Below are 25,852 nucleotides of genomic sequence, written 5' to 3'. Positions count from 1 at the left end.
CGGGAGATAGAGGCAGTGTCGACAACTACCGACCAATATCGGTCCTCCCAGCTCTGTCTAAGATATTGGAGAGAATTCTTAATAACACCCTCGTAAACTACATGAATATAAACAGTATTATTTCTGATAAACAGTTCGGTTTCAGGTCTGGAAGGTCTACCGAAGACGCTGTTATTGCATTGACCTCCTCAATTGTTCAGCATATCGATAAGAAACGTAAATGTCTTGCTGTATTCCTAGACCTGTCTAAGGCTTTCGATTCTGTCTCTATCCCGCTCCTTGTGGAAAAGATTGAGCAAGCAGGAGTTAGAGGCGTCGATATTTATTGCGACTACCTTAATGGCCGAAAGCAGGTATCTCAGATTGAGTCTCTTACAAGTGACGAAGAAGGTATCTCCTATGGTGTCCCACAAGGCAGTATTCTCGGCCCCACTCTCTTTCAACTTTATATCAATCAGCTATGTAACCTTCAACTGTCAAATTCTGAAATATTCACGTATGCCGACGACACAGCTATTGTCATCCACGGCACTGATTGGTCGGAACTTAAGGAGAGTGCGGAGATCAGCCTTCGACGGGTACAACAGTGGTTATCTACCAACTTGCTCACTTTAAATATTAAGAAGACACAATATGTCGCTTTTGCATTATTGAACTCCCAACAACCACCACCAAATTATTCCATCATAGCCCATACATGCAATAACGCCACTCTATGTTCGTGTATTCCCATAACTAAGGTTACTAGTGCCAAATACCTCGGCGTTTATATTGACGAGAAACTTAAATGGCATGCACACATAGAAGCTCTTACAAACAGGGTCAGAAAACTAATAGCCATATTTAAAAATCTCCGTCGCTCAGCTGACTTCTCTACATTAAAAATGGTATATTTTGCCCTAGTAGAATCTAATCTTACCTATTGTATAAGTGCATGGGGAGGAGCCGGGAAAACACTGTTACTGAAGCTTGAGCGTGCTCAACGCGCGCTTCTAAAAGTGTTGATGTTTAAACCATTCCGATATCCAACTGCTGCACTGTACTCAGAATGTGGCGTGTTGTCAGTTAGGAAATTATATATTCAAAAAACAGTATTACGAAAACACAAATCAATTACAGCTGAACATCTCGCTGCCATAAGTAATTCGCGTATAGGCAAAAATGTTTTCCCGACTGTTAAGCACAGGTTGAAGTTTACCTGTCAAAATTACGATATTCAAGGCTCTCGACTCTATAATAAGATAAATAAAATGATCAATATTTATCACACAAATAACTTTGAGTGTAAAAGAAAGGTCACAACACTTTTGCTAACCTTAACCTATGAAGAGATTGAGGATTTGCTCAAAACTTTATTGTAATAGTTTTAGATAAGTTAGTATTTTATATGTAAAATTTAGTTATATCTTGGCTTATATAATATCATTGTTCATTGTTTATTTATTTCAGTAACATAAGTTAACTTTAAATTTAAATAATGTTCCCTAAATTTCAATCCAATTAATGTCCTACGTAAATCCATGTAGTAATGTGTGTTGCATACCGGTAGCAATTAAGGATATTTAAGTATCCCCTAAGTTACAGGCTCTGCCTAGTTTAGGGGTTACTACCCCATATATTTCTACTGCAGACTCTCTGCCATTGTACCTATATACCTACTGTTTGTACATTAATTGTAACTGTGTTCTTTTTGGCAAATAAACTTATTATTATTATTATTATTATAGTTACCGAGTATAATGTTATGTGCAATGAAAAACATTCCCATAGCATTTTTTTTTACAATTTCATGTGTACTTGCTTATCCCGCTATAGATGTCTGCTTGCTTAACCCGCTAAAGCCACTTTAAAATCTTGACATTTCGCTCAATGTCCTTAAAATATTAACGTTTTATATTCAAGTGACATTAGACGTGGAATAAACGTGAAAAGTAAAAAACAGCGGGCGCTCTCTTGATTTTGGTATTGCCAGAGTTGTAAAATAATGATTATTTTATGCATCTCAGTAAAAAATCTGTGCATAGATCTTACAGCTCATCTATATTTCATGAAAAGTGAAATGTTATTTAATCAATTAGTATTACCTTTATTTTAGCACAAATCTATTGAAAATTGATAAATAAACGATATTTAATTTTTAATGGTCTGTAGTTCGTGGTTGGGTTTGTTTCATTTCACAGTTCGTGCATATTTTAACCGCCTTAAAAGTATGAAGAGTTTCGAGGAGATTTGCAATTCGTCTGTAGGTGTTTTTTTGTAACTATGACTCCGTTAGTAATATAATAGGTACTAGATCTTTTGATAAATTTATTTCAATACAAATTCCCCAAAAGGGAAAACGTAGGTAAATGATGGCAACCCGTGTCGATTCGCCCCGATAGCCGCTGTAGTGCGTCGCTTGCCGTCGTTGTGTGAATAACGCAAACGCTGCGTACTTTGCCGATAGCTATGTGATGTGACGTTATAATCGCATGTTCAAAAACCTCAATTTATTATGAACTGTTATTGATAAAATTTGGTAGATCATCTACTAAGTATATTGAATTTACTCATTTTATAAAGTAGGTAATAAATTTTTTCATAAAGTATTTCTGTCATTTTATCTTCAATTAAACATACATACTTTTTAAATGCGGGAAAGTCAGCAGTTAGGTGAAAACTTTCTGTCTAATCTGCCTACGATACGGGTTTTACCTAGTGTAGGGGACACCGATAATACCTACCTGTTAATTCTCCACCGTAAATATGATACATCACTATCATTTAATTTTAATTGTAATGGTTTTTTTCTTATCTGGTGTTAATAAAAAAATCATGCTTTTTTTTCGGTGGAAAATCTATTTTTATCCGATTTTAAAATTGAGGAGGTTCTCATTAATTTAATTATTCTCTTCATATATGTATACATGTATAATATCAGTTAGGTCACACATTCCTAACTGATATTGTATACATGTATAGTACTGTACAGTAATAAGTCTACCAACACATTTTTTTTAAAAAGATTGCTTCGCTTATTTCTGTTTCCATTTTTTTTTAATTGGAACCAATGTCCATCGGGAATAATATAAATTTTCCGATGAACTTAGTATCAAATTCTCAAGTACCGATGTACCGATGAATATTTACTCGTTAACATCTGTCCCATTATCCCTAAGAAATATTGATAGATTATATTTTTCAACCGAAACATGGATTCTTCAATAAACTAGCTCGTCTGAATAGCAGCTGCGTTTTATTTCCCGTTCTTTATTGCTGTTCATCTAATTTTATCCCGATTTATTTTCTTTCTCCTTTATCTCAATCTAACCATTGTGAAAAGAATTTGTTCTTGGTAATAATAAACAAAGCCTTAATTTGCTCCTTTGTAGGATTAAGTTTATATATTTTTATATCCATGAGATTATTATTTGATTTCTCATTGGTTTGTGTTGAGGTATTGTAGACATAATTGAAACTTTGTTTTGATAAAATTGATTAAGTAACTCAGAAAATCTATTAACTTAAAAGGTATCTTTTTCACAAAAACGAATAAAAGCTGCCGTTTGTAATGCAACAATCGTGTTAAGAAGTGCTAATGATCTGTCAATGAACCGTCAGATCCATTCAAGATATGTCAGATTAACTCAGATTGCAGCGTTGCCATTGCTAATGTGCGGTGGTACAACGTGGGTGATACGGTGGCAGGAAGTGTAGTCGTGTTTTTCCCAGCCGTGACTATCGCTGTTCAGAACTCTATGCGTGTCACACAGTCGGATGCACGTATTTGAACTAGCGATCAGAATTTATTGTCCAGGCGAGCCGCGGCGCCTGCAAAGCGAAGGTGGCTCAGTATCATCCGCGACTCAAAGGGTGCCGACAAAGCGGGTCGCGTGCGGGCGGCATTAGCGGCCCTGTTTGATGCCCTCGCCGCCCGCACCCCGCTACCACCCCTTACCCCTCTCCCCGACACAAAGTGAGTGTGTTACTCTTTAACCTGCGCGATTCGCGACCGGCTAAACTTACCACTCGGCTAAATAAAGTTAAAAGGCTCCGCTTTGTCTCGACTTCCTTTGATCTATCCCCCTTTCTACCCACTTTCACCGAGTAACAAACAGTTTACCGCAACTAGTAACAAATGTTAAAGTTTCATCTTTTTCCGATCAAGGGATCAGGGACAGTCGAGCTATTGATTAGAATTTTCGTGAAGGTATTCATGTGCCAGATCTGGTATTTATATTATGTACTTAATTAAATACTTACTTACTTACATGTTAACAAGTACAAATAAAATGTATGTTTAGGTAATAAATCTATTTTATTGATAAAAAATAAAAAGACAGTCATCTGAATCTGAAGAGTAACTAAGTAAGTGTACTTAATAAATTCAGACAAATTGTTAAAGAAAAACTATGTACCTATTAACTTTTTACTATATCGGTTAAATCAATCAAAAAGTCACTCATTTTAAATAATCCTTAGAAAGGTTTACCTATTTCCATCGTCAACATCAATACATAGAACATTTTGATAAAGCCTTTCTTTTCAAAAATATATCAAATGCCGTCAAAATGCTGAAAGCCTGCAAAATAACAAATGAATTGATTTTGCATTTCCCCGTATGAAAGGAAACCTTTGTTCGTATCATTTGATTAAATGCTTTCACAGACATACATAATATGATATACAGCGGTGCAGTTCTGTACAGTAGGCTTTTCGTGATTGGTTTGGATTATTTCGTCGTCAATTAATTTATTTGGCATGAGGAACAAAAAACAGGTGCCTATATTATTTTATTGTGTTGTTTGAAATGGATTTTAAAGTTTTATATTTTCTTATAAGTCCTTATTACCCGACTGCCGAAGGAGGAGGGTATTTTTTTTTATTTTTTGTTAATCTTTAAAAATATAGATGAAAATAAAATACATAGAAAGTAAAATAGACATAGTTTTAGTGAAAAAATAGTACCTATATATTTAAAACAGGCATTATTTGACTGCGTACGTCTATCAGGCCAATACACGTAATGCGGCTCGACTTTGTGAAATTCAATTAGAGTAATAACAACGCGGACAGTTCCATTACGCCAATCAAAGGAAATCGGAAAGTTTGGGCACATCAAAGAGTCGCTTAGTGTGTACAGAGGGCCCTTCCCAACTGATACTAGGTGCAAAAGTTTGAATTTATCAGATAACCTTTTTTATGGTTTGTGGTTATGTAAAATTGTATTACGCACTATTCTCAATTCATGTTGAAGTAGATAATAGCTGCTTCCATAAAGCTTATTATCCCCAACATTTGGTGGCTTATTATCCCCACCGTTGGTTTTATTATATGGAGTGTGAAAGTTATTGTTTGATACCATCAAGCTACTGACAAAAAAAAACTTACTGACAAAGCTCGATGTTATGATCCGTTAGGACAATGCGATATTTCAAAAATTGTGATCAGTTAGGCTGTTTGCGTATCAAAGCTAATCACTTTGCAGGGATGGTACCTACCTAGTGGTTTATATCAACTGTCAATATCTATAAGCTTCTCTAAGCCCTTTGCGACCAAAGTTAGACAGGTAGCAAGTAGATAGGCCGTTTTACACGCAGGTACATGAACATGCCATAAGTTTAGATTATATCGTTTCGTTGTTGGTAGACTAGTTGGTAGATAAAGATGGATTCAGTTACATACGGCCAGATTTACATGCGTACCTAAGTACAAGCATACCTAAGTATCATCTTATAGAGAAGAGCAAAAGAGCAAAATTTTGCTGAGGACCTGCAGCGCGTGTTCTGCGGAAGGTGTCAGCCGCGCAATACCGCAGTACTATTTTAATAGCAGTGCAAGTTGGTACTTACTTATAAGTACTTACAAAAGTATGTTAAAGTTACAATTATTTTATTTATAACTACACTCACGGGCAATAAAACGTTTCACTCACAAAAATCCAAAACCGAACGACCTCAATTTTATCGAACTTTTAATTAAACATTTGAACAAAATGTTACCCTGTTTAGTTGGTAATATCCTGATGCTCTGTTAAATGTACTACAATGTTGCAGAAGGCGTCATTAAGCTAGCCTTTTCCATTTAGGAGTAATTTGGTGTTTTTCTCAGTGGAACCTTTTCATTGCCCGTGAGTGTAGGTATATAATGAACCATTGTATTGATCCTTCATAAATTATAAACTTCATTGTTTCAGATATTTCACACGGTCATCTCTCCAATGAAGTAGAAAAAAATAAAAGATGCAGCGGCTGTAAGCTGCTAAGCAGGTACCCAGTTACTTATTTTTCTTATAGGTAATATTTATTTATAAAAACAAAAAAAAAAAAGTGATCTAATCTTAAAACAGAGCTTCTAAATCCTCGTCAGTTCTATTCACAAAATAAAAACTGAAATAAATAAATGGCGTGTACAATAAAACTTTTCAAATTTAAAGCTAAATTAAAATTTTCGCGCGCCTACCACTCCCGCCACCTGTAGTGCAAATTATGTGACTATGCAAATACTCACTCAACAGAGCGAAAATCATTGTTCCGAGAACCACCCTGCCTGCCCGCGCCGCGCCAAGCATGTTGGTTTTTGATTCTCAACTAGATGGCGTTGTGAAACTGTCATGGTGGAAAGGAACGACGTCTGCCGCTCGCTGGCTGGCTTTCTGTCAAAAATGTAACAACACAAAATGTCACTGTTGTTTACAAATGAACGCAACCAAGCTAATTTATTATTTAGTAGCTTATGAAAAGCTCATGACGAGTTCCTCAATTAACCAGTCTTCCAAAGTTCTGTGATAGTGATAGGGTAAGTTACGATAATTTCGTCTAAGGTTTCTGTCATGGTTCGTATATAAATACATGACATGTTTCTTCCGGGTGAGATTTCTATTATTTATGAAGATCCTGTTTATTTCCTTGTTATCTTGTAGATACTCCGTGTGATATTATAATCCTTTTCATAAATACAACACGTGATAGTATTCCTTACATATGAATGGATATCCAAAGCATACCATAAAACTTTGTTTCTAAAGTAATTTCGGGTTTTTTGGTAGAATGTTTGAATGTCAGAAGAACTAAATTCAAGCTTGGCAATCCACATTAAGATATAAGAAGAAGGTTACTTCACTATAACGGTATTGGTAACAATAGTTGTTGAATTGTAATATACTAATTTCTATAAATAACCAAATTCCTACTTAGGTTATGTATCTATTGTGTATTCGAAATTTCGTGTAGCTATATGTAGTGTGTATTGTATTTGTTTTTTACAACAAATAATAACCTTATTAAATATATTGTTACATGAGATTACTTTCAACAACAAAAAACTTGGCAGCGGGTATAGATTTTTTTAATGCATACATCCTATCATGTACATAAATATACTACATTGCATGAGGGGCATGAGAAAAGCTTGAACAACCCTATTGTTAGGGAACATTTGGTGGCTGACTGCGGACCTTTCACTCGTCCCGCTGTCGGAGCATTGCGCAGTCGTGCTCTTCTCAGTTACATTTTTTCTGTGAAATATTAATATCTGCTTGTAATAAGCTGTAATAATATAAAAAGTAAATCTATTAACTGGTGTAGTACCTCCAAAGTGTATTGTTTGTTCAAGGACAATGAGTGTGGTAAGGTCTATTATTGTGTTTTTTTGCCCCATTTTTTACTGCTAAGTATTGAAGCATGAAGTTATGATTTAATATGTTTTGACATGTTCTTATTATAATTCATCCTCTTTTGTGAAGTATTAGTGAACTTAAAGCTGATCACCATGAAATTATTGTACAAAAAAGCTCCCAAATATTATTTTTACAATTGGTTATGAAATTTGATATTCTATTATTGGTTATAACACTAGTGTAATATACCCTACATTTAATAATTCTGATGCACATAACAAAGGAAGCTTAGTCCAAGTTGGATATTTCAAAACCCACGCCGATCGATGATGAAAGACTCTTGACTTCAGTCCGCTGTCTCACTTTTTTTGCATGTTGTCCTTCTTACACTCACAGAATTCAGATATATTACTACTTGGCATGATCTTTATTGTGTACTCTATTGATTTTTTTGGTGGCTTGGTGTTTGGATGCTGCGCAGCGGATCAGACATTTTGTGCGTTGATAATTTCATTTTAGTATGGGGTTGATGTTTTTTGTGAGATTATTAAAGGGCTGTTTCAAACTGAAATGCTTTAAAATTATTCAAGTAAGTTAGTTGCATATTTTATGCAGGTATAATATGTATAAAAAGTTGGAAGGAGTTGTCTTTAATCCATTAAGTTTTGTTTATACTTTTATGTAAGGGATTCAAGTTAAAGCATTAAAACAAATGTTATTGCTGAATTTGGACCAGTTTGTCGTTTACTTCCCTATTCCACCTTTTGGTTGTCCTGAAAGTAAATCTGGAGAATGCATACCTCCCTATACAAAATAACCCTTATTCATAGAAAAGATATAGAATGTCAGTAGCTAAAACATTCTGTAACTTTTCTATGAATAAGGGGTAAAGTATAATACTTTCACACTTTAACATTAGGGTAGGTATTATAATAAAATAAGAGGGTATGTGTAAAAAACACTTTTATTTCATTAGGACACACCCTATTAGACACAGTTCAAAGCTGAAGAACATTTCAAATTGTAATTAATATATTCTTTATTGCACGTATAATTTTCCAACTACTATTTCTCGATAGCCATAAAATCAGATCTTGTTCAATTCCTAGATGTAAAGGTGTATATTTTTGCAGTTTTTCATAAAATTTGCCCTTATGCAATACATGTAAATACGTATATGTATTGTTGCAGGTGGTGTCTCGCCATGCAGCGCGCGGGTGGGAGCAGGGCCGGAGCGCCATGAGCCATACGCCCGTCGGCGGCCACCCGCAAGGTATGTCATATTGTAGTGTGAAAGCTGTTGTGGTTTAGCGATTAAAGTTATGAAAAGTGTAAGCTCAAGTAATGATGACGCCATTTTTATTATATGTAAGCGAAGTGTGTAGTCTCATATTGTAATGAGCAGCGTATCTAGCACGGCGCAATGCGCGATAGTGGGACGTGATAAAAGGTCGTTCTGACGTACTCGTCTCGTGTCCTGTGGCGTTGCCGTGATGCAGGTTTGATGATGGATAGTGTACTGGTGAAGTGGACAGTGGCCACCCATCCTTCTGGCTGCTAAACATAGCTACATGTGTTCAATGGTTCTGGATCTGCTGCTGAAATCTAATATATCAATGCGTATCATCCAATAAATCAAAAAATTATGGTCTTTTCTATCAGCAGCTTACCATAATATGAGCTTCATCCAATACGGTTTGAATCCTAATGCTACAGTAACTAGGTGTGTAATGTAATGTGGTGTGGCCTGCGCAGGTTGGGAGCACAAGCTTGCCGACAGGGCGTCGCTGCCGCCCGCGTCGGGCGAGGAGAGGAGGCCGCACAAACATGTGTTCACACACCCGCACGTGCCCAAGTGAGTACATAGCTTTATAACATTTTCAACAGAAAGACATAAGGGTTCAGTGATTGTTGCGTAAAGTTTAAGCTATACAGGGTGTCCCAAAAGTCAACGTCATCCTTTAAAGAGCAGATAGATCAGCTCATGAGAGGCCAGAATATCACAATATGACCTTAGTAAAAACTCGATAATTTTCGAGATATTGACACTTTTATAAATTTGCTGAAAATCGACACCTTGGATCAGTTTTTTGCGTGCCGCCGGTACAAAAATCCATATTGTTAAAATTTGTTTGGTGTTGCATCACCCTGTATAGCCCTGCTATTGATCGCAGTCAAAAAAAATATCGAGTAATGCTGTATGTTTAAAAAAAACACGGTTTTCAAAGTCATAAAAGGTAATCGTATTTTTTTATAAACAACTTTGACTCTACATACTGTAAAAAAAATATACCACGAAAACCTGGCACCTTATTTGAAAAGATTGCTCATTTAATGCAGTTTCCAAAATGGTATGAAACGTTGCTATTGTTTCAAAAAAAAAAAAAAAAAACACGCACTCACGCCTTGTACTAATGTACTCCCTTGCGGGGTAGGCAGAGGTGCATTGCTGCACCCACTTTTCGCCAGAGTGTTATGTTAGTCCCAATGTAATAGGGGGCGGGCCTATTGCCATTTTACGGGCACATCCAAGACCCGAGAACAAATATCTGTGTTTAAACAAATATCTGCCCCAGCCGGGAATCGAACCCGGGACCATCGGCTCAGTAGTCAGGTCACTAACCACTACGCCATTCGGTCGTCTATTGTTTCAATTAACAAAAAAGTTATTGCTATTTTAGTACAAAACGACCTCGATGTAAAATTGTTTGAAGGAAATTTATCTGACTGAATTTATTAAGGGTAAGTCATGTTGGAATGAGTAAAAGTAAAATAGGTGGTGGGGTCAGCCGTGGCAACATAGATGACGCAAAAATAGCTAAGAAAAAACTTACCAAACTCTTATAAAACATATTTTGCGTTTTTTACACCTTATTTAAAAAAAAACAAACATTTATTGACTTTTATTTTTATTTCTCAAAATTATAAAACCACATTATTATATTAAGTACATAATCAGCAAAAAATTATACTCATTAATGGTCATAATCATAATTTTGAGAGTTTGGTTTTGTTTAACAATAACTTTAAAATAAATAACAAGTAATTAGAGGTAATGTTAATGACAAACTGATCTGTCCCTTTTTTGGATACTGTGGGTGTACAATGTACATGTGTAAGCGTTTTACTTGTACAATATGACACATTAGCACTACTCAGGAATGTACGTTACCATGCGCTACATTTATGGGGAATGTGGAGTTGCTATAGTCCAACTTTTTCCGAGAAAGATACTCAAAATGCGTTTTTTTTACTAACTGTGACAACGTTGTCTCTTTTCCCACTCTTGGCCACACCACCTATTTTACTTTTACTCATTCCAACATGACTTACCCTTAATAAATTCAGTCAGATAAATTTCCTTCAAACAATTTTACATCGAGGTTGTTTTGTACTAAAATAGCAATAACTTTTTTGTTAATTGAAACAATAGCAACGTTTCATACCATTTTGGAAACTGCATTAAATGAGCAATCTTTTCAAATAAGGTGCCAGGTTTGCGTGGTATATTTTTTTTACAGTATGTAGAGTCAAAGTTGTTTATAAAAAAATACGATTACCTTTTATGACTTTGAAACCCGTGTTTTTTTTAAACATACAGCATTACTCGATATTTTTTTTGACTGCGATCAATAGCAGGGCTATACAGGGTGATGCAACACCAAACAAATTTTAACAATATGGATTTTTGTACCGGCGGCACGCAAAAAACTGTTCCAAGGTGTCGATTTTCAGCAAATTTATAAAAGTGTCAATATCTCGAAAATTATCGAGTTTTTACTAAGGTCATATTGTGATATTCTGGCCTCTCATGAGCTGATCTATCTGCTCTTTAAGGGATGACGTTGACTTTTGGGACACCCTGTATATTATACAATACAATATAACTTTATTGAACAAAACACACAACATACATAACATTAACAAAAGGAGTTAGCACAATAGGCGGCCTTATCGCTAAAAGCGATCTCTTCCAGGCAACCTTTGGGTGAATTATATATATGTACAAAAAGAGTTTGCCCACTTCTCACTTTTTAAATACTTTTCCCACACTCGATATTGTGTTTTGTGACTACCTACATAAATCTGCTACTTTCTTGACTGTATCCTGAAAAACACATGGCTTCTGCCAGCGCCGGTGGCGTGACAGAAGGACCTTCCCATCCTAGATATACTTACATACTCAAACTTTCTGTGCTTATAAACATTAGGTATGGGCTTAGGGGCCTCTATGTACCTAACAGACTAGAGACTTAACATAGTGTTATATCTGCAGAGGCGGCGTGTACCGCGAGGAGACGGAGGGCTCGTCGGCCAGCTCGGCGCGGTCGCCCGCCTCGCCGCCCTACCTGCGCTGGGCTCGCACGCTGCACGCTCTTCTCGAGGTATGTCTCAAAGTAATCATCATTTAAGCAGCCAGCTGGTGAGCGGTGATAGCTCAGTCGGGTACTCGGGTATAAGAGCCCGTTTCTCACGCCAGCGATGCGGGTTCGAATCCCGGCGCTGACATGTACCAATGAGTTCTTTTAACTTAGTACAATACACTCTTACTTTTTATACTTATTGTTCCTTTAACTCCCACCAGGATGAGGAGGGCGTGCGTCTGTTCCGCTCGTTTGTCTCCGGAGCCGGCAAGCTGCACACGGACCGGCTCGACTTCTACTTCGCCGTGCTGGGGCTGCGCCAGGAGACCGAGCAGCCGGCCGTCAGGCAGACCGTTGCGGTTATATACAAGTTAGTATGAATAATAATAAATACTGTCGCGGTTTGTAATGTTCCATCAATGCCGAAACATTAACGATTTCGCAAATAATGAATTTAAACTACGACTGGATGTTCCATGGGATTTGTTGCGCCTTGGAAGGGTTTTCCCGTGGGATTTTTGAAAAGTAATCTATGAAATCATTCAGGGTGTCGGCTAACTTCGTGCCAAGCTTCGTTGGGCCGGTCTGTACGTAGCTTTTCGGTGAGAGGGAGATTGTTTTCATCTTTTTAGCGTGCAGTCGGGTTTTTTGTTTGTTTATAATTATATATTTTTTTGTTGGGATTTATTTTTATATGTTAGGTCACTTACATACATAGAACCAAGTATACCTAATCTAACAACAGTGTCAAGCATTAGAATACATAATATTTCCCAAACTAAAGTCTTGTCTATTACATTGGGACTAACATAAACACTGGCGAAAAGTGAGTGCAGCAATGCACCTCTGCCTACCCCGCAAGGGAGTACATTAGTACAAGGTGTGAGTCTTTATACTGTACTTATACTAAAGTCTTGGTCAGTAGTCAATGCTTAAACCCCCCTCTCCCCCTCAGATTCCTGCGCAAGTCCCAGCTAGCGATGCCGGAGCAGCTGAAGGCGCAGGTCAAGCAGGCGCTCAAGGACGGCAGCTACATCGACCGCACCATCTTCGATGATATGGAGCAGGAGGTACTACCTTATGGGTTTTCACTTAAAGGTTTGCTGAAATCAGACCTATAGAACTCAATTTTTAAAAGATTAACAAGGTGGTACAAGTTGACCACAATGGTTTTTAGAATGTGTGCCGATTACTATATAACCTAGCTACTGTTTGTAGAACGGCAAAAAATATTACGGGAACAAATAGGGACTTCGACTTTATAATCTATGCATAATCCATGCCTACAGATATAGAACTCTATAGATTGGGGGGCCGCGACCCCAATCTATGTATGTGTATGTAGAGGACCGCTTATATTTCACTATCTATAATATATTATTTAATTACTATCCCTAGCAAGGATAAGCATGCGTAGGATAGTGACCATATATGTACAATGGATAGAATCTATTCTTTCGAATAAAATGCAAGTCACGGTTTGTATTATTTATTGATGTATACTAATATAACAAATTTGTATCCCCAGGTGACTCGCGCCATCACAGAGTCGACCTACCAGGCGTTCCTTCGCTCCGAGGCGTATGTCTCGTACGTGAGCGCGTCCACGCAGCCGCTGTCCAGCCGCGACGCCTCGCCGCCCGCGCTCGTCGGGAAAGATGTAAGTAGAGAGTGGGACGCCCTCCAGCCTGCTAGTCCTTACAGTGGAGGTAAACAACATGGGGTGGGGCGCCCGCTGGAGCAACGAGCTTAGGTGGCTGGTAGTAAGTGAGTGTTGTCTTGTGGCACTCCTTGATAGATGTCTGGATGAGTATGGGCTGCTAACGATTATGATATTGTCTCACTGTTTAGCTTTGTCATGAAAGCTTCTCCGACCGTAGGAATTCTTCTGGAATTCAAAAATCTCTAGTTCCCCTTGCTGCTCAAATTTAAACACTAATTATTGTAAACACCATCAAAATTCAAACCTATTTTTTTTTACTTTTTCATGACCTAACAATCACAAAAACATCTAGTTGCACCACAACAATCATAACACAACCCACGTGTTTCCCCAGACGCCGGCGCCGGGTCTGGCCACGCTCCACGAAGGTCAGGAGTTGGGGTCAGCGCCGGCGAGACTCACGCACGACGCTCTACTCGCCACGCAGTCGCGCCGCCTGCACTCAGAACAAGCACCGTGAGTATTGAGAGCAAGGAGTATTTCACTCTACCGCTGGGACACTTTTTTGGCAGCAAGGAGGTTGTAACTGTAAGCGATGGGCACCAAAGAGTTTATGGGTCCAAGGAGTTTGCAAGTCTGCGCCTGAGCAGGCAAGATAGTTGCATTGCCCGAAAGTGTCGCCATCTAGCGGTGTGAATGCTGCGTTAGTTTTGCAGCGGTTGAATAGCAGTAAAATGATAATTATTTTGTTGGTAGTATTCCCCATCCTTTTAAATTTTATTTGCCAATTTTAATTTGTTATGTGTGACCCCGTACCTAGCATGATACCTATCATAAGCATTTTTGTCTAATGCTTATGGTATTTTGTAAATATCATACCCGTTTTTGTTACATGATTAAATATTTGTATGTAATTAGTTACACAAGAAAAGAAGGAAAATCTTCCACCAATGAGACATTACTTTGTAAAATATTTTAACTCATTGCTGATTTCTTTCTTATCTTTTCTACCTAACCACATATCAATACCACCCTTATACCCTCCAAAATTGATAGTTTTTGTTTTTAATTTCGCTTAACTGATTTGTTTTGTGTTTTCTTTTGTTCCCCCTCCATGTAATGACGCCTGCATGCGACGTACTGCTGTGCCCGCAACGATCCTCACCCCATCCTTAATCCCTTGACTTAAAACCTGAAATTGATTGCGCACTGCCCCCTTTTGTTTAAATCCTTGCTTACCTTAATTTTTTGATTCCCCATATAAAATATGCTATGGATGCACATAATCTATGAATGTGCAATGCCATGCTCATTGAAATCCGTTTTTACCAAACCATTTCGCCCCCGCCTACATTTCGCTTCCATAACATTTATCCCCACCCAATTCGCGCATCCTTCGACCCTAACCTCCCAATCCCTTAACCCTTCGACCGTCGCGTGTTAACCCGGCGCAGTAAGGGGTCGTTCGGGCGCTCTCGCTCGGTGTACTCGCATGCGCCTCACCTGTCGTATGCGGGCTACTGCACGACTTCACGGCAAGACTCCGAGCGAGCCAGTCTCAGCAGCGGGCGGACCGATAGTGATGCTATATCGCTTTCTGGTAGCAGTGTGTAAGTAAAAATAATATGTAACTATAAGTAAGCCATAAGGTTTAGGTTTAGTTTGAGGGTCAGTTGGAGTAATATTCGTGATAATAAATACCGTGGTTACGTGCTGAATCCGTTAGCTGTCACAAAAGTATAATGAAGAAAACTTATCCGACCCAGTTTCAAATGAACTAATCGTATGTGTTCCCGTTTTTTTGCTGATAATTCTTTAGTTTGACGGTATAATCAGTCAGATAAGTTGCTTTCACTACATAATATCTCCAAGAAGATGATTATGATTTTCACATAACGCTATGAACGTATGTGTAAGAGAAATAATGCAAATAGGACACAAAGACGTAAATAAAGTAAGTTTAGAACTACATAGAAGCCCCGAGCAGCGTCTGCCAGCAAACATCAGTTTAATGAAGTAAGTTTATCATAGTTACATAGTTAGATTTCATAAATCTACCGAATGGCTTTTAAAACATGTTTTCTTTGTTTGAATCGTTTTACATATTAGACATAGTATAACGCAGTTTTTTTTGTGATATTGATACATTTGTAGAACATTGTTTTCATCTTTAAGTAAGTCTTTGTTAAAATCACATATATACCTATCAGCGCTTAGTCGGTAAAAGTATTAGAGCCTCATTCTGAAATACTGAATATTCTAGCTACAGCTGACAAAACAACACCATACTTTTACGTGTACTTTTAATAGTTGAACAAATGATTAAACTATACCGTATGCTTGCAGTGACGGCATGTCGCTGCGGCGCGAGGGGCGCGAGTCGTCGCGTCTGCGCGCGCGCCTGCACGGGCCCGCGCCGCTCAACAAGGAGATGGACTCCTCCATGGTGGTACGTTTAAAAGTCTTATCATTAATTATTTTCTCCTGCTCTTATGGGTCAATTCTCGCGGTTATAACTTCGTAAAATATAGCATGATACGTTTCATTGACAGATGCTTATGCCTAACTAATAAAGCTCGTTTCCCCTTGTACGAAAAAGGCTACGTCCGCACAGACAGGTTTGCTTAGCGGGTAGCAATGCGACCGTTCACGAAGATACTAGAACGTTTATTTAACTGAGCTACTCGCTTGGTGAGTCGATAGGCACTAGGCGCTAAACAAACCTCCTGCCTGTGTGGACATAGCCGTACAACTAAGAAGATACAGAAAGAAAGGTTGACTCTGTCTCTACACATCGCCTATTCCTTTTCGCACTATTCCTATTGTGTTGAAAATTTATGTAGGTACATTTTATTATTGAGTGTAATAAACAGTATGTTATAATGTTATCTCGTCCCGCAGGTGATCCCGCGCACGCAGCGCATGCAGTCGGAGCAGCTGCGCGTGCTGCCGCCGGCCGAGTTCGCGCCGCTGCTCATAGAGCGGCTGGAGCGAGTGAAGCGCGAGCAGGACAGCCACGACCGCCTCGACCGACGCCTGGCCGAGGTATCCACTACATACTGATGTTATACACGGTGTGACGCTGCTCATAGAGCGGCTGGAGCGAGTGAAGCGCGAGCAGGACAGCCACGACCGCCTCGACCGACGCCTGGCCGAGGTATCCACTACATACTGATGTTATACACGGTGTGACGCTGCTCATAGAGCGGCTGGAGCGAGTGAAGCGCGAGCAGGACAGCCACGACCGCCTCGACCGACGCCTGGCCGAGGTATCCACTACATACTGATGTTATACACGGTGTGACGCTGCTCATAGAGCGGCTGGAGCGAGTGAAGCGCGAGCAGGACAGCCACGACCGCCTCGACCGACGCCTGGCCGAGGTATCCACTACATACTGATGTTATACACGGTGTGACGCTGCTCATAGAGCGGCTGGAGCGAGTGAAGCGCGAGCAGGACAGCCACGACCGCCTCGACCGACGCCTGGCCGAGGTATCCACTACATACTGATGTTATACACGGTGTGACGCTGCTCATAGAGCGGCTGGAGCGAGTGAAGCGCGAGCAGGACAGCCACGACCGCCTCGACCGACGCCTGGCCGAGGTATCCACTACATACTGATGTTATACACGGTGTGACGCTGCTCATAGAGCGGCTGGAGCGAGTGAAGCGCGAGCAGGACAGCCACGACCGCCTCGACCGACGCCTGGCCGAGGTATCCACTACATACTGATGTTATACACGGTGTGATCCCGCGCCCGCAGCGCATGCAGGTGGCTGCGGTATCGACTACTATTGATAGTAAATACAGACAAATTGACAACCTCCTTTTTCCTCCTCGCTGGATGCCTGTCCCAAGGAGCACAAAGCCTGTGATTTCAGCCACTATACCGGCTGTCTAGGGCTGTATAGGCTGTCCTACACTTGCCTATCCATGGTCTCCACTTATAGTGAAGATGTAATATATTTAGGCTCATAATGTTATCGTACACTGATGTTTCGTAGGAAAGCATCTTTTGTGGAAAACGCCCATTTACCTAACCACTGTCGTAACCATGGCAACTTGCCAACATCTATATACCATTATAAACTTATGTTATTAACTGTAAATACCTAACTTGTCTTCTTATTCTCAGGGCGACGGCGAGGACGCGTCGACGCAGGCGCTGCCGCCGCAGCTGGTGGCCGCCGCCATCCGGGAGAAGCTGCAGGTGGACGACGACAACGACCAGGACATACTGGGTGAGTAGCTCCGTCTCTGTCGCACTAGCGCACTGTAGGGAGCTGTCTGTCTCGCTCTGGCAGCTGGTGGCCGCCGCCATCCGGGAGAAGCTGCAGGTCGACGACGACAACGACCAGGAAATACTGGGTGAGTAGCTCCATTCATTACAGAGATCACAGCTGCATACTTGCGCCCCGCGCTAGCCTTCAGGCCACTACGGCTAGCTAGCTATGTTGCTCTTGGCATCTTCGCGTAGAGTCTAGAGCTCCCTGGTGATAGACATAATTTACTGTAATTAATTAGCACATGCACTTAATAAGGCTGCCCAGTGCGATATTTTGCGCATTACTAGGAGAGCATAGAGTGGTCTCATAACGAGCAAACTGTGAAGACTCTGCTAACTAAGTCGGCGAACAGTTTGCCTACTGGGGCGGCAGCCCATGCTATTATGATTAGACCTATTTGTTTATTGAATGTTTATTTCTTCCACAGACCAGCACGTGTCGCGCGTGTGGTCGGAGCGCACGCCGGGCGGCTCGCCTCCCCCCCGCGCCCGCCGCCGCGCCCCCTCCGCGCTCTCCGCAGACTCCGGCCACCACTCCGACCCGTACCACCAGCCGCGCCGGTACGCACACACACACACACACACACACACACACACACACACACACACACACACACACACACACACACACACACACACACACACACACACACACACACACACACACACACACACACACACACACACACACCCGCCCCGCGCCCCCTCCGCGCTCTGCGCCGACTCCGGCCACCACTCCGACCCGTACCACCAGCCGCGCCGGTACGCACGCACACACACACACACACACACACAATTTCAACCATGTTAGCCTGCTTTTAACAGCATGCAGATTTGATCACGGGAAAATAGCGTGCCCTCCCGCGTGCGTGATGAAATCCGCTTACTGTTTTAAACAGCCTTATTATTACAGCATCTATTACTGTATGTTTTTGTCTGAAACATTCGGGAAAAAGTTTTGACACACACGCTCCGGTATATTTGCACTAATCTTCAATTCTGGTATTATACCGCTCAAATATTCCAGTACGTGTGTGCTCAGCCCAGAAAAAAACCTAATCTAATTATCCATCGTAATCCCCCCACAGAGGGTCCAGCAAGAAGACGGGCACGTCGCTCACGACGGACAGCGGCGTCTCCGTGGTGAGCTCGCGCACGTCGGCCAGCGTGGAGCCGCGCGTGCTGCTGTGGATGGCGCAGACCAAGCCCGCCAAGCCCACAAGGAACAAGTATGTCACTACTAGTCACTGCACTCGTGCAGTGTGTAACAACCTCTTGGGACCGTTCACTGAGGGCCCCTGAGCAATAGACAGCCTGGCTGCTCAGCTAGGGTTGTGGCAGCCAGTAAAACATATGACGTTGTATGGGAGCGCACTAGGCAGCCACGAATTTTGATATATTTTACTGGCTGCCATAACCTGCCTTGGATGCCCGGTGCGCGAGGGCCCTAAGGCTTCCTTAAACAGAGCTCTCTACTACTATGGTAAAATACCGTCAAACAGAGCGTAGTACAACACATCTTAGCGTCATAGCACTCTTACGCGCGCTGTTTTACAAAGCCTTCTCCTCCTTGGTTAGGAAGTGGTACAAATCGTTATTATCAACCTGTATATAAGGTTGATAATAACGATTTGTACCACTTCCTAACGAAGGAGGAATACGTTAACTTATATGGTTTTATACTTTGTCATAGAGCTCATATTTTATAAAGTTTAATTTCAACTAAAGTATATGGACCAGAACTTATGAGTCTGTTTTGGCAAAACCAAAAGAAAAACAACAAAAAAACAGAAAATCTATGAAAATACCTTCACCTACTTGCGATGTTGCGATGCGATAACACACAAATCCTCTCCTCCACAGAACATCAGGCGGCAGCAAGTCCTCAGGCAGCGGCAGCAACACCAGCGACGCGCCGTGCACGGTGGTGGTGATGACGTTCCTGGACGAGGCCGTGCCCTACCGCATCAAGGTGCCCGCCAGCCCGCTCACGCTCAGGGTCTTCAAGGAGTACTTGCCTAGGAAGGGGAACTACAGGTGAGAGAGATACGCTACACAGATAAAGATAGATGGATAGTAAATAGTCATAATTTACTATCAAGGCAGAAAATTTACTATTGTTCAGAAGGGTGACTAGCTGCCCTAAAAATTACCAAAATAAGTCGAAAGAATGCATCTGTTAGTTAATCTAAGGTTGCGTATCCACCAGAGATGCTATACAGCGATGTGAAAGAAATCTGTTTAATGAGCACAAATGCTATATCAATTAATAGTATTGGTGGATATCAAACGCATCCATAGCAACGCTCTGGGCCCCAAGTCTACTAAATGCATTAGAGTATAATTGTATGTCGATTGTATGTCGACAGCGCAAAATTACACATTTGGCAGTCTTGTATTTTTTAAGACCATAGTGTCAGCTCGATGGAAGTTGGATGGAAGCCACTCATAATACATTGAACAACACGCTAGTCCACTGACAAGTGCCACACCGATATCGTCTCTCGGGTGACAATTTGCGTAGTCCACTATTTATTGACGTTTCCGTCAGTTGCTTCATTACGGTTTATCTGTCAAAAATTACCATTCTGAGGCCATTGAGCAGATACACCTAATATACACGTATTATTCAGATGTTGTCATAATGGATCGGAATTATAATTTAAATTTGCGGTGGGAAATGCTAATATTAGCAGACAGAGTGGACAGAGGTCGGCGGGAGTTGAAGGAGCGGCGTCGAAATCGCGCCTTCATGAGCCGGAATGTCGATCCTCTCGTGAGTTTGCCGGACTCGGAGTTTGTGAGGACATTTCGCCTCAGTAAGCATGTGGTGAAGGAGATTGCCGCGGATTTAACTCCCCTGATAGCCAAAGAACGCAGGAAAGATGGTATATCTATGAAGGTTTGGAGCCGTCTATAATTTGGCAATAAATTGTTCTGAACTGGATGGTAGAAGACTATCTAATACTTAGGTATACTTATTATACGTTTCAGATACTCATTGCATTATTCTCTTAGCCATATTTTTAACATACTCCGAAAAAAGGAGCAGGTTCTCAATAAAGTTTTAAAATCTTGAATCTTATAAGCTTATTAATTATAAAATAACTATCATCATATCGAGTTACTATCCCGCATTGTTGTGCAGATCCGTTATGTTCGGAAAGAAAAGGAGGACATATGTTACCAAGTAATAAAACTGTTCTAAAACAGTGGCTTGTGAAATAATTATTATCCGACAATCTCGTGTTTGTGAAAATCATTATAACCAATTTCAGAAAGAACATAATGTAAATATGGATTAGGCATTTAATAAATACAATAAAAATAAAAGAGTTACACACTGATTTAACTTTTATTTATCCTTTCCGTTTAAACACACTGCTATACAAAAAATATAACACATTAGTAATCCACACAATGAATGCTGGTTGAGTTGTTAGTTGAAACTAAATAATGGTAGTATAGTATACTAAGTATTCTATTATTTGTGAGGGTGTCAGTACCTGCACCTAGCTCACTCGAATGGAGCCTTTGTGCATATCGCCTTAAGGTCTAAACTCCACTCCTAAGCTTGGACCATTTCCTACCACGCTGGTCCTCTGCAGGTTTGTGGGTTCGAAAATCTAGATATGCAGGTTTTATCACGATGTTTTCATTCACCGTAAGAGCGATGGTATGTACGGTGGCCAGCGCCTAAAAGTATACAGGCGGAGATTTTAAAATAGCAATCTCAAGCTCACATGCTGCTCAAGCACATCCACATAAACACCACTGCTACACACATCACACACAACACGTCCCCGGATTTATAACAGATGTAGCTGGTCCCTTCATCATCAGGGATCGCTATTTTAAAAACTCCGCCTGTATACTTTTAGGCGCAGGCCACCGTACACTGTGCATAAATTCCAAAGTAGTTACTCATTGGTGACAATATCTAGATCTGGAGTTTAATTTTTAGTGTTCACACTGCTATACAAAGTTTCTGAAGGCCACTCAACAGTATACACTGAATCATTTTGTTGTATGATGCTGTCCTCTACGTTTCCAACCAAGTTACTGTTACGGTCATAGTCTTGGTGTCTGTAAAAAGAAAAAACATAACTGTTATCTAAGCAAACAAGCATACATTTGGTAAAAAATAAGTTTGTAAACAGTAAACAAACTAACCTCCGAATTAGGTGCTCTTTGAGACCGCTTATTTATGCGCCTCTTTTCCTTAATTCAGCTTTCAAAGCGTGCACAACTGCACATTCATCGATAAATAATCCATATTTGCGATAATTTCGCGAAGAGATCACTTTTCAACAGGGAAATGAACGAATTCGTCTGTATGTTTTTTTATCCACAACTAACAGGGAAAACCAAAACAAAACAAAACGATACAATGTTAAAGTTGACATAAGAAACAAAACCATATATATTACCTACTCTGTGTAACAAACAAATCGACACGACAATAGAGTTTTTTTTTTTGCCTATGGTCTTAATTATACAGCCAGTTTAATATATGAAAAATATATTTAAATGCCATAACACGTCTTTTATTGATTTTAAAAAGCATCGAATCAGATAAAACAGTTATACTTTTAAATAAATAGTGTGAAAAATCTTCAAATTAAGCCCAAGTCGGACGATCCGTGCATGCTGGCTTTACAATTCCAACCAAAGCGGCAACACTGATAATATGCCAAGATGACGTCACGATCACTCTGTGTCAATAGCATTTATATTTTATCGAGACTGGCCGTGAGTCGTAGGGACTACCGTTTTTGGGCCAATCACAATGGAGTCTCTATTGAGTCTCTATAGGATATCTGCATTGATATTTTTTATAACCAATAGCAGACTTGAGGCCCTGGTGGATAGGATTCCTAAATCTTTGGCAAGGTAGCTTCGAGACAAATGGACTTATAAAAAATGAATACCTTTAAAATTGCTAAAATCTGAACTAACCTATACAGGATACTAACTATATTCATCTGAATTGCAGATACTTCTTCAAAACGGAGTGCGCGGACCTCGACAACACGGTGATCCAGGAGGAGGTGAGCAACGACGGCGACGTGCTGCCGATGTTCGAGGGCAAGGTGATGGCGCGCGTGAAGAGCGTCGAGTGAGCCGTGGCCAAGCGCCACCGCTGCGCCCACTGCCGCCCTCTGGTGGTAGAAGACAGGAACTACAGTGCAGACTGCCCTCTGCCGCCAGACGACGGGAACTACAGTGCAGACAGCCTGGCGGACATTCTGCGCAGAGTTAAATTGTTGATTTGTGAGTGAGAAAAGTTTTATGGACTTATTTGAACTATGCCGCATTCATTATGCCCGACTTTTATGTTTGAGTTTAAGGTGACAAGTGAGTTAAAGGTTTCCGTCTGAACGTAATATTTTGTTTACCGTCGTCGTATATTGTAAAATAAGATAACCGACAATTGTATAGTGAACTAAATCCTTGTACTGACAACTAACTGGTTAGCTTATGAATGGAGGAAACATTAAACGTTCAACGAGACGCGGAGGCGCGCGATGCTCCTAGAATTATTTAAATTATTTATTTAACGTTTAAGATTGTTAGTTATGAATATTAATGAAACTGTATAAATACAATTCTGTTCCTGAATTTCTCTTTTAGTTTATACATATTTAACTATTTTTTTACTTGCGCCTGAATCGGGCGACGCTTACTATGTGTATGATATTTTTAAGCCAACATTTAGTTTGCAGTAGATTTTAAAATCTAATCTAGTGTTATTGAATGACTGCTTAGTTTTTATAATTTGTTTAAAGATACCTTGAGGTAATATTGACGTGTTCTGTTTAGATGAATGTTTAATGTGGTTGAAGAATGTTGGACGAAGAAAATATTATATTTATCTTGAAGAAACCGATCCCAAGGAAATTATATGGAGACAGAGACACTTCAGATAGATATTATATTTTCTACGTCTCGCCATCAGTTTCGATTTAAAAAGCTATGTAAACCTTCCAACAATGCATACTGGGATCTCAATCAATAATGTAATTAATTAAATGAAAATATTTCCGTTCTTCAGCTGTGAATACAAATTACATAGTCTCCGCCATGTATTGTTAGTCTCACTGTCTCAGCAAGCAATTCGATAATTATAATCTATTGTACATTAAACTATTGCCATCCGATAAACTTACACTTGCTTGTTGAGACAGTACTTCAGAATCCTTTTTGTGAAATATATTATGATAAAACACATTTCTCCCTTTTGTTTACTTACATACATAACAAAAATAATTTCTTTTACATAAAAGGTTCTGAAGAAAAACCTTACCTTTAGTTCTGCGTGCCATAAACACAGCATTTTGCAGGTTTCATGTTTCAGATTGTATCTAAAATATTTTGTTTCTTATTACCATTAAGTTACTTATTAATATTTTACTTATGCTGTGTTTACTGCACGCAGAACCAAAGCATTAGTACTTAGTAGTTGATGGAATGTAAAATATGAATGTTTTAAGTTAGTATGAATATTGAAAAGTCCGATCCACAATGCATAGAACGGTGGAAATAGGAATGTATGTTTTGCTACAACATGTGCCGAGTATCACCGCATTGTTTTTTAAACGTTTATTATTATCTTTTTACACAGAATATTAATTTAGTTGAACTTTAATCCGATCAATAAGTTCTCATTTGTTTTCCACTTTCAGATTGTGATTCGTAGCTATAGTACGTTTCTTATTTACTTCGCCACAATGTCTTCTACATAATTATTATCTGTCTTCCAAAGCTTTACTAGCTAATATTTAAATTTTTACACATCTACAAATATCTGTTTTACTTGGTTGTTGTGGGTATTTGTGCTGGTGATGCGAGTCACGGTTGTAGCGGGGCGTAGGTCGGTGGTCTGGGAAGATGCACGGATGTAATGGGTGCGAAATCATGTGCCTTTAATAATGATAAAGTTTTCTATAGTTGATGCTTCTAATTAGTTTATAAGTTAACAAATTGTAAATACTAGAATACGCTGTTTCGGTTCGAACTTTTTATAAATATTTATAATTAATTAAATCAATATAACTTTTTAGGTTTTGCCGCAACCGAGAGGAATGATAAGTTTCTTTTATTTATTGAAGACGCTTATGACGCGATAGCGATCCCATAGCTAATGTTAATTACCTACTTGGTCATATTTTGTTTATAATTTTCTCAACGAAATTACCTACTAGGTGCTTAGTTTTTCTAAGATTTTATACGCTGCCATTGATTTTAATAAACTTCGCTTAGTTTCAAAATATTTGCAATTCTTTTGTCAGCAAGACTTCTGTAAAAAAATATGGATTATATTGTTTTTAAATTTATATAATAAATGAAATGTAAGGGCACTTTCGGTCCATATTATAATGTTAAAGTACTGCGTCCTGTCGACATGTGCCGATAAGGGAGCCAAGTTAAAATTGCTTGTTAAAATGAGAATGTATAATAAAATATGTTTTCTAAGTTAGTATATGATGTGCAAGCGCAAGATAAGTAATCGTTTTGTATAATAAAGTAATTAAAGAGATATATTGTCGTATATAGTAACAAAGTATTACTTTCTGCATTCAATGTTAATCGAATGTAATCCAGTGTTGGAACAATATTTTTATTGCAAAAGAATTCACTAATCCGACTGTATTTTGTTTTATCTAGGACATGTAACATTTAAAAAATAAACTGAAACTGTGCCATATGCTTTTGATATTTTATTTTATAGTTTATCCTTTTATTCTTTTCATATGTCGGGACGCGCTCCGCAGAGATATGTTTACAACCTATAAGTTTGGTATGGCTCATTGCTGTACACTAACGATGGACGTCTCTTTATTTACTACTTACAACTATTACAGAAGTGTGTACTGAGGGCCACTGTGTTATGCCACGCCACGATACCTTTGAAGTGTGCCTAAAAACCCGATTACAAC

At 39.5% G+C, this 25,852-nt stretch overlaps 1 protein-coding gene across 1 annotated transcript in view; it reads left to right on the top strand.

Moving 5' to 3' along the window:
- Positions 1 to 25,622, top strand: part of LOC119691432 (axin) — a 60,098-nt gene extending 34,476 nt beyond the window's left edge. Inside the window, exons 3-18 of the mRNA XM_048626977.1 lie at positions 6,176 to 6,248; positions 8,789 to 8,870; positions 9,353 to 9,452; positions 11,874 to 11,982; positions 12,183 to 12,331; positions 12,917 to 13,031; positions 13,490 to 13,621; positions 14,019 to 14,140; positions 15,079 to 15,234; positions 15,971 to 16,073; positions 16,526 to 16,669; positions 17,763 to 17,868; positions 18,341 to 18,473; positions 19,001 to 19,141; positions 19,776 to 19,949; positions 22,909 to 25,622. Coding sequence (XP_048482934.1) covers positions 8,837 to 8,870; positions 9,353 to 9,452; positions 11,874 to 11,982; positions 12,183 to 12,331; positions 12,917 to 13,031; positions 13,490 to 13,621; positions 14,019 to 14,140; positions 15,079 to 15,234; positions 15,971 to 16,073; positions 16,526 to 16,669; positions 17,763 to 17,868; positions 18,341 to 18,473; positions 19,001 to 19,141; positions 19,776 to 19,949; positions 22,909 to 23,035 — 1,845 coding nt within the window. The 5' untranslated portion in view covers positions 6,176 to 6,248; positions 8,789 to 8,836 and the 3' untranslated portion in view covers positions 23,036 to 25,622. The remainder of the gene's footprint in view (positions 1 to 6,175; positions 6,249 to 8,788; positions 8,871 to 9,352; positions 9,453 to 11,873; positions 11,983 to 12,182; positions 12,332 to 12,916; positions 13,032 to 13,489; positions 13,622 to 14,018; positions 14,141 to 15,078; positions 15,235 to 15,970; positions 16,074 to 16,525; positions 16,670 to 17,762; positions 17,869 to 18,340; positions 18,474 to 19,000; positions 19,142 to 19,775; positions 19,950 to 22,908) is intronic.
- Positions 25,623 to 25,852: the final 230 nt, after the last annotated feature.

This window comes from Plutella xylostella, chromosome 17 (genome assembly GCF_932276165.1).
Source record: "Plutella xylostella chromosome 17, ilPluXylo3.1, whole genome shotgun sequence".
Classification (NCBI taxonomy): Eukaryota; Metazoa; Arthropoda; class Insecta; order Lepidoptera; family Plutellidae; genus Plutella; species Plutella xylostella.
This window is presented reverse-complemented; position numbering and strand designations above follow the sequence as displayed.